A 9,675-nucleotide genomic window follows, 5' to 3' on the forward strand; every position below is an offset into this window, starting at 1 on the left:
TCACCTCGAAAACCTAAGGTACATTTTTATATCCCACATTATATCATGTACCCTGGGAACTTTTTAATTAGTACAGCATATTTTGTTTATTATTTTTTAATTTATTTTTGTTTTGACTTGTTTTTAGTTTATAATAATCCAATGTTATTAGTCAAAGGATTGGATTTGATGTTTTTAATGCAGTCCTTCCTTTTGGTTTGGTGGATTCCTGCATGTGGTAAGGGGACCTTTCAGAGAAGGTTTTGATCTGTCAGGTTACCTTCTCTGGGATTTAAACATTCACCCACATGTTTGCTGTGCATGGTAACCCGTGAAGGGGAGGAGAGGATCCTGGTGGTTGAGGGGTCCAACCTGAACTCACCATTTTGGCCTTGCATTTTTCTAGACTGTCAGCCTTGGAGTGCCCCCCTCCAGGGTCAATTGGCTGGCCCATTTGGGTTAGGGTCAACTAAGTACCAGTGTCAGACATTCTTAGTTGGTGTTACAAACATTGTTTCTGATGCTAGTGTTTGGATATAGTGCTCATGAAACCCTGGCATTGCTGCAGTGTCCTTGTTTGGCATTGTAGCGTGCCCCCTTGTAGGGCTTCATAGTGGATGGGGTCAGTTGGTATCAAAAAATTCTCTTTTCATTATGGATCCACATTGCACAGAAGGCTTAAAAATAGGCCTAGGATACTTTTCACAGGTATCCCACACTCTCGCACTGCATCACTTTCCAGCAGGCCCGTGCACATGCTTGGTGGATAAGATGAGAAAGCCAGAAGGAATCTTTGATTAAGTACACAACCAGCATATCTTCTACCACAAGTTCCAAAGTCATATGGGACAAGATTCAAAAAGGTCAGTGGGCAATATAATTGTCCCCCTCTCGATTTTACTCTCTGATGACCAATAAGTAGCTGATACTTGGAGCATCGCCGATACTCTAGATGAAAGCTTTTGCTAGGTATCTAGCACTTCTGCTTCATTCTCCATCTTCTAAGCCATCAATACTCGAGCAGAGTGATCACCCCTTTCCTTTCCAGCTGATTCTCTCTATGACTGTAATTGTCCCTTTGCACTGATGGAGCTCATACTAGCAGTACATTGGTCAGACCTGATGATGTACACCAAAACATGCTGCACCATCTCTCTCCTGCTTCTCTTGCTATTCTTCTGATTATTTTTAACTGGATCTGGTAGGAGAATGTTTTTCCTGATGCCTGGCATCAGGCTATTTTCCCACTTTTCTCTAAGCCTGAGAAGGATCCCAAGATTCCTTTAAACCTCTGTCAAGTTGCTTTGACAAACTGTCTCTGTAAAACCTTAGAGAGGATGGTTAATGCTCATCTTGTTTGGCTCCTCAAATCATACAACTTTCTCTCACCAACCCAGTGTGGGTTCTGACGACAGTGCTCCACCCTGGACCACCTGATTTGACTTGAAACTTCAATCAAAGAAGCCTTTCTCAAACAATAACATCTTGTATCGATATTCTCTGACATTGAGAAGACTTATGATACAACATGGAGGTATGGCATTTTGTGAGACCTCCATATATATGGGTTACGTGACCATTTGCTCATTTTTATTAAAAAGTTTTTAATGGACAGGCAATTCCAAGATCTTGTGGGTTCAACACTTTCCTGTTGTTTTTTTACAGGAACTTGTAATCTCTCAGGGCAGTGTTTTGACTGTCACACTTTTCGGTATAAAGATTAATGCCATCACTGAACAACTCCTTCTTACTGTTGCAAACAGGCTTTATGTTGACGATTTCCACATCCCATGTCAGTTGTGGAGCATGAGGTTTATTGAGCAGCAGCTATAGACTGCCCTCAATTGTTTACTGAAGTGGACCACAGCAAACGGTTTTAACTTCTCAGTTCACCTCCTCTGCCATTTGCAATTGTCTTTACTGTATGCTATGAAACTTTGTTCCTCACCAAAACATCCCACCTGGGGTTGTTTTCCTTCCTCGGTGGGCCATGCTTTTTCAGAACAGATGATCTACCATTGCTCCTTTTTGCCTGCATATCCATGCACAGTTGGGTGAATTGGGGCTGTCCTTTGATAATGTTGCTGTATCCATTGGTCAGCCCATCTCACCATGGCTTCTTACAGTCCCCAAATGTGACCTATCTTTAAGTCATTTGTGAAAAGTAGACATTACTGATTGAAAATACTGTTTGTAAAACATCTTTTGAACCATCCTTCCATTCCTATTTATACAGATGGTTCAAAATCAAGTGACTGTTTAGGCTCTGCCATGGTTTGTTATGGTTTGGTGGTTGCATGCAGAATCCCCTCTACAGCTTCTGTGTTCACTGTTGAACTGTATGCCATTTCTCTTGCCCTGGATCACATGGAAGCTAATCAGTACTCAAACTGCACGATTTATACTGACTCACTTAGTTCTCTACTGACCCTGGAATTGCTTCACATTAGTTCACATCCTGTTCTTGCCGATATTCAAAACCGACTGGCCCATTTCTCTTTAACATCTACTTCTTTCCAGTTTTACTGGATACTGGGCCACACTGGTATTTGTGGAAAGGAGCTTGCAAACACTACAGCTAAATCTATCAACTCTGGCACTATCACTGCTGTTCCTGTTCCATACATAGACCATGGTCCTGTATTCAAGACTCGGCTCCGTGCCAGTTGTGAGTCGACTTGGAATGAGCATCATGAAAACAAGCTTTTCCAAATAAAACCCTATATTGGATTTTGGCAGTCTTGCTTCTGTAAGGATCAGAAAGAGGAAGTTGTCCTAACTAAACTATGCATTGGTCAGTTTTTTAACTCATAATTTACTTTTATCTGGGACTGACACACCAATGTGTTGTCTATGTAACACTCAGGTCACATGAAGCCACATTTTACTGTCTTGCTGTCATTACAACTATCAACAATGGCAACATTTTAAACATGTTTTGTTCCAAGGTTTAGGTGTAACATTAGACTGTATTATTGGCAATGGTGACACTGTCCACCATGTATTTAGTTTTTCATAGGCCATTAATCTTTTTAATGTCATTTATGTTTTTTTAAATGTACATTAGACTTTTTTTAATGGGATTCCCTTTTAAGAACCAAAGTACATCTCATTCAATTTGAAATTAGAAAATAGCTGTAACATTAAATAACTAGAAAGAATGACTGGAAAGGCCACCTTCAGGGGTCTAACGCTGCTGTTTTGAACTACCCATTAGTCATCCTGTTGAGTTATAATAATTAAAATTTTGCTACAAGTCTTTTAAAACTTGTATTACCTTACTTTCTGAAAACAGCCATAATGTTAAATAACTCAACCAGGACTGGAAAGGCCAACTTCAGGTGACTAATGCTAATTTTTTATCTTACCTGTTAGGCATCCTGGCAAATTTTAATAATTACAGTTGTGCTACAGAAAGTCCTTTGCAACTTGTATTACTGTAGGTTTTCTCTTACTGCTGTAGACTAGATATAAAAATTGAATTTAATGTTATTTATGTTTTTAATTCAAAAATTAAACTTTGTTTTGTTTTATCTTAATTTCATTTTATGAATTTTAATAATTTTACTTTAATTTTAACCTTTTATCAGATGTTTGGTGCAGATAGCATAGTTTTTTGTGCCATAAAATGCCAAACCAACCGACCAACCTTTTGATTTTGTTTACTAAACTTTATCAGCATTAATTTTCTCTAATAAATATATATTTGTAGTTTGTAGTCCAGTTGCTTTAGCCACCAACATGGGATATGGGGACCATGATCCTTTAATTATGACCCTAAGGAAAGGAACCTTGAATATTTGGTTAGAACCTTTCATATAATGATGATAAATCATGTAAAATGTCATTTACAATACAGACATTAAGTTTCAAATGAAGAACATATCTGTTCTGGATGTCGTATGGTTCCCTTGCTGGGGTGCCAAGTTTCTGTTCAAACACCCATAACCTGTGCAGACTTGTTTCTGTACAATTCATCTCTCACTGGCAAATTCACCTTTCAGTTTTTCAGTGTGGAATTTTAGCTGTAAGTGGAAGAGCAGCTGTGTACATTTTGGAAGTTAACATTTTCCTGAATTAAAAATGAATTTCCAATATTACTGATCTCTATTAACACTCTCCCATCCCCTCTTCCACTTTAACACCCAATATTAGTGTCTGGGATTAAGTCACTGTTGAAAAAGTCTTATAAACAGAAACACAATAAATTGCATGTTGATGTACAGGAAGAGTTTCATGAGATAAACATTTCCAAAGACAGTTGCATGGGGTGTAAAAGACTGGTGTAAGTGAGAAAAAATTGGACTCATGCTTAGATGAGCAAAGGAAGAAACCCTAGCAGTTGAGTAATAGCTATGAGTGTGATGGGAGATAAGTATTATTGGAAATACATTTTCATTTTAGGAAAATGTTAATGTTGTTTTAGATCGACTGTTCTGTTGTTTTATAATTTTATATATTTTTTTAATAAAACAAGAATATTTTGTGGATGGTATATATATTCCTCAGACTACTGAATCTGTATAAATATAATAGTACTGTCTCTTGTTTTTCACAAAGGGTGTAGATGGATCTGAACCAAAACTGGTATGGAGAATCATGAGGTCCATTTGGGGTACATACAAATTTTAAATTTTACATTTTTGGGTCTTACAGGCACATTTACCTTTTATAACACTATTTTGACCCCGCTTGATAGATCTTTGCTAAATTTGGTATGAAGGTTTGTTGGATCCATAATAAGATACATATGAGTTTGCAGTTTTTATGGGAAATTTTTACAGTTAACTATAAGTGATGCAACTTTTCATGCCCTAAGATAATCCTTCATTAATCACAAACTTGCATAACTTTCATTGAAGGGATTGTACTCAAGCTAGTCCAAAAACTAATTTCATTTTTAATTTCAGTGTAAAGAGGCATATTTTGGAATAATTAGTAAGAAAATCTGTTCAATGATTTCATAAATCAGTGACAAGTTAGCTCTCAAAATAGCAAATTAAGTACTATGCAATCAAGAAATGCAACTGAATCATAGGGTATATTTTATTACCAAAGAAAAGGGAGAAATCTAGTGATTTAGCTATTGCCTAATTATAAGTCTTCATTTTTTATTTTAGAATATCAGTGAAATAACATTGTGTTTGAAGAAATGTAATATATTAAGCTTATTTGGAGAGTTCTGATGTTATTTGTTAATTTCATGCATTTCAGTGAACTCTTATATTTTCTAATTTACAGAGTATTATTTTTGTTTATAATAGTACTTAATCTTTTTCACTCTTAGGTTTTATGAATTCTATTGGAGCTCTTCCAGGTAAGTTATAGCCACAATACGAAAGGACATTTTTTGTAGTTTGTTTTTGAATATTTATTATTATCAAAAAAAGAGAAGTCTAAGAAATATACTGATAATTTAAGGAATCTTGCATTTTAGATCTGAAGTATCAGTTTTAGTGTAATCTAATGTAATATAAAGATGGTTGAGAATGTTATATTGAAAAGAGTTTGAATATACTATTCAGTAAGTCACATGAAAACCACAAAAAATATTAATTCAGGATGGCACAGCATGCATCAGAAATACATTTTTACATTATTTAGCATTTTGTAGGTAGTGTGATGCTATGAAAAAATTTCTCCCTTTTCGTGCAATGGACATGCAACACTTTTTCAAATGTAAAATATCTATATGTTGATTATCAAAAAAATGTTTAACTTGATGATTTAGAATATCCATGATAGGGGTATCTTTTGTACTTAATGGCATGGAAAATGGAATATGTATACAAGAACCATCCAGAAAGAGACCTACAAGAATTCACACTCCAGCTATGGTAAGCAAAATGCACTTGCTTGTAACAGGTCAGGATCCATGGAAAAACAGTTAGTGGCAAAGATTGTCCACATATTCCAGTATGCAACATAATCAAGAAGGATCAATGTTTGTAAAAGTAACACAAGTTGTGTGTGTGTCCACGCATGCACACAGATATATTTTGTCAATCATTGTATATCTCAAGCAGCTGGAGAATGAAACTGGTCTTAATGCTATTCCATATGCATTAATGTACTGATCAAGTCTCTCTTCAAGCACAGTACATATGGATATCTGTTCAATCAGACTGTTGAAATGGATACTGTCAAATCATTGCCCTTGTGCACTAGATTAATTATGGAAATCTTAAATGGAGGAGGAAATTTCTTTGTACATGAGAACCTTATGGCAGAGTATCTTGCAATGGAAACTTTATATATTGTCAGAATGCATGGCTGTGGGATATAGCATGACTGGCCATGGTGACATATCCTGTGATAAAGTGGTTAGGCTTCAAAATTCTTTTTAATATAACATTTTCATTCTTTGTATAATATAATACAAATGAAAGATGTATTATTGATAGTTTTAGTCACTTTATAAAGAAATAATATCTTAGTTGAGCACGTGTTACCCATGAAAAATTAACTAATATCAAGAGGGAAAGAGTTAAAAATGTATCATTTCACAAGTGAAGATAGGGAAGATTTCTATCCATGTTTGTTGTTATACAAATTATACATGACAGTGAATATTGCCAGAAATAAATAAGGAACTAAACTAAAAACTTTTACTGCATTTTTATTATTATCTTAAAGTAGAAAAAAATACTTATTCTGTCATATTGTATGTAGCCCACACACAGGTGACAGGAAAACTAATTATACTTAGTTTATCCTAACTTTTTTTGCCTAGTAGATATGTTATAACAATGCATATTAAATGAACACCATGATACTGTTATAGATAAATTTAGTTTTTGACATTTTAAAGCTGATAGACAGATAAATTATTTAGAAATTATTATTTCTGTAAAATGTAAAAAGCGAGCATTTCTTTGTGTATTAAACAATCACTTAAACAAGGAATATTGGTGTTTGTTTTCAGGCATCTTTTCTGTATATACCACTGGATACATACTAGATACCACCAACAGCTGGAAACTAGTCTTCTATATAACAGCATTCCTCAACTTCATAGGCTGCTCTCTATTTTTATTGTGGGGAAGTGTTTCACCAATCATATCTTCCTCTACGATAAATTCTGCAGGCCCTGAACTGTAATATATGGGTTCTTCAGCAAAGTATTTACAAAATGAATTATGTTAATTTGCTTGTTCTTCCCAGGGAAAGCTGTTCATATCACCACTTGAAAACAAAGTCTTCCAACATCAACAACTGGCATTAGCCCTTTCACAATGAGTCAGTTTAACTATGCATGTCATGTTTTTTAGGAAGTTGTTTTCAAAATGTAATTAAAATATTTTATAGTTACATTGTACTAATTACTACAGCATAAAATTATACTTAATATTTCCTATTTTAATAAAACTAGCCAATTTCTCGTGGCACCAGTGCATTAACTCCACACGTGATGTATTCATGATATCATATCTGCACCCTGAGAATATAGAAAAATAAAGTTTTCTGTGAGGGAAAGTGCAGAGATGTCAACCATTACGATTTGAACATAATCATTAAGATTTTGGTGTATACATTACAACTATATGCTCATACAGACAAATATTATGACTTGTTGCAACTCCCAAATTATTATGTATTATATAAACCTATACAATAAAGTGATAAATTGTTCCCCCAGGGCTTAAAAGGGGTGTAAAAATATTTCTAGTGAGATACAAATAAATTTTGATAATAAATAAAAGACATAGTCCAAATGGCTACACTGGGTATGTGGGGGAATCCATAGTTACGTCATCAGTGCTTCTCAGCCAATCAGTGCTCGCGTAGATGGGTTTTCTATGTGGCATAGAAACACCAATGCGATTGTTCTCAAGATGGGAAAAAAAGGCCTTGTTTACCAGATTGTCTTGTTTCTGGCAAATCTAAAAGGACTAAAACTATGAAAGGGCTCTGTCTACAATCATTATGCTCAATCATTTGAAATAGTTGGCATCTCTGGAAGTGGAGGCAAAACAGGAAAATCATTACTGCTATTGCAAATCTATATGCACATGAGATAAACATTTCATAGAAGTTGAGGATTACACATTGCATAATAAAAAGTTTTTCCAGTATTATATAAGCAAGAGTTCCATTATTATGTGTTTAGAATGTAGAAAAATAAAGTTCTCTATGACAGGAAATGGGAAAATCTTAACCCTTATTGCAAATCTATATACACACAGGATAAAAATTTCATGAAGTTGGGGGTTACACGTTGTGTAATAAAGTTTTTCCAGTATAATATAAGTAAGAGTTCCATTATTGTATGGTAGTGGTAGCTGCATGTGTAGCTAAGTGTGCAATGGTAAGAACAAGTTAAGCTGCATAATGAAAATGGAAACAGCTTTTAATTTTTATATTATTTTAATGGTATAATACTCTAAATAGTTTGCTTTGTTGTGGTGTCAGCAGATTTTAAGTTGTATCTTGGAACTTCTTAAAACAAATTGAGCCACAGAAATCCATGGGTGAATTAACTACATTTTCTTTCCAGTGGTTAAGCACAAAGCTACATAGTAACCATAAGCATGTGTCATATAAGCAAAAGTTCCATTCTGGTATGATATGTTTTAAGTTCTTTATTTTATGAGACAATGTTTTAAAAAATCCTGAATTTCCCCTAATGTGACATTTTTTTTAGGTATCAGTTCTGTATTTGATTCACCAGTAAGCAACAAATTTAATGTAAATTCCTCATTACAAACTTGTTATTGCTCAGATAAACAATGATTTTTATAGCCTTCAATATAGTTTGATTACAGAGCCATCAAATATACAATCACACCTTTCTTGTCCATCAAATATACAATCACACCTTTCTTGTCCATCAAATATACAATCACACCTTTCTTGTCCATCAAATATACAATCACACCTTTCTTGTCCATCAAATATACAATCACACCTTTCTTGTCCATCAAATATACAATCACACCTTTCTTGTCCATCAAATATACAATCACACCTTTCTTGTCCATCAAATATACAATCACACCTTTCTTGTCCATCAAATATACAATCACACCTTTCTTGTCCATCAAATATACAATCACACCTTTCTTGTCCATCAAATATACAATCACACCTTTCTTGTCCATCAAATATACAATCACACCTTTCTTGTCCATCAAATATACAATCACACCTTTCTTGTCCATCAAATATACAATCACACCTTTCTTGTCCATCAAATACAATCACACCTTTCTTGTCCATCAAATATACAATCACACCTTTCTTGTCCATCAAATACAATCACACCTTTTTGTTACACCTACCTGTCACATCCTTTCTTTCAGAATTTGTTAATAGTTTTCTCATATATTTAATTCTATATTAAGTAGGACCAATAGAGAGGTGAGGTTTTCTTCTATTAAATGGTGTATTATTATTATGTTTTCTGAATGGAGAATTGGAATTTTTTCAGTTAGTATGAGTTTCATTCCCATGGGAAAAATAGCAACAAGCTCTGATGAATTTGTAATGGTTTTGTTGCATAATTAAAAAGCCAGAAAAATTTTGATAGATAAGGAAAATAGTTTTTTGCATATTACCATTCTGTTCTTTGGTGCATTATTTAGTTAAATAAAAATTATTTGATGTATTACTACCATTAGAACAAAAAGAGTAGGGCTAAGTGTTATTGATAGTTTACAGCAAAAAAAAAATTTCACAGGACACAGAATTTAAGAG

The 9,675-nt window shown here is 34.3% G+C and overlaps 1 protein-coding gene across 9 annotated transcripts in view; it reads left to right on the forward strand.

The window, feature by feature from the left end:
- LOC143235413 (voltage-gated purine nucleotide uniporter SLC17A9-like) overlaps nucleotides 1-9,061 on the forward strand; it is a 34,986-nt gene extending 25,925 nt beyond the window's left edge. For 8 of the 9 annotated variants that reach the window (XM_076473554.1, XM_076473550.1, XM_076473555.1 and 5 more), the window contains 2 exons: nucleotides 5,267-5,296; nucleotides 6,905-9,061. In XM_076473554.1, the coding sequence (XP_076329669.1) occupies nucleotides 5,267-5,296; nucleotides 6,905-7,080 (206 nt within the window). In that variant the 3' untranslated portion in view covers nucleotides 7,081-9,061. The remainder of the gene's footprint in view (nucleotides 1-5,266; nucleotides 5,297-6,904) is intronic. The other variant, XM_076473558.1, reaches the window with a different exon arrangement.
- The last annotated feature ends 614 nt before the right edge of the window (nucleotides 9,062-9,675 follow it).

Source organism: Tachypleus tridentatus, chromosome 12 (genome assembly GCF_004210375.1).
Source record: "Tachypleus tridentatus isolate NWPU-2018 chromosome 12, ASM421037v1, whole genome shotgun sequence".
Lineage (NCBI taxonomy): Eukaryota > Metazoa > Arthropoda > Merostomata > Xiphosura > Limulidae > Tachypleus > Tachypleus tridentatus.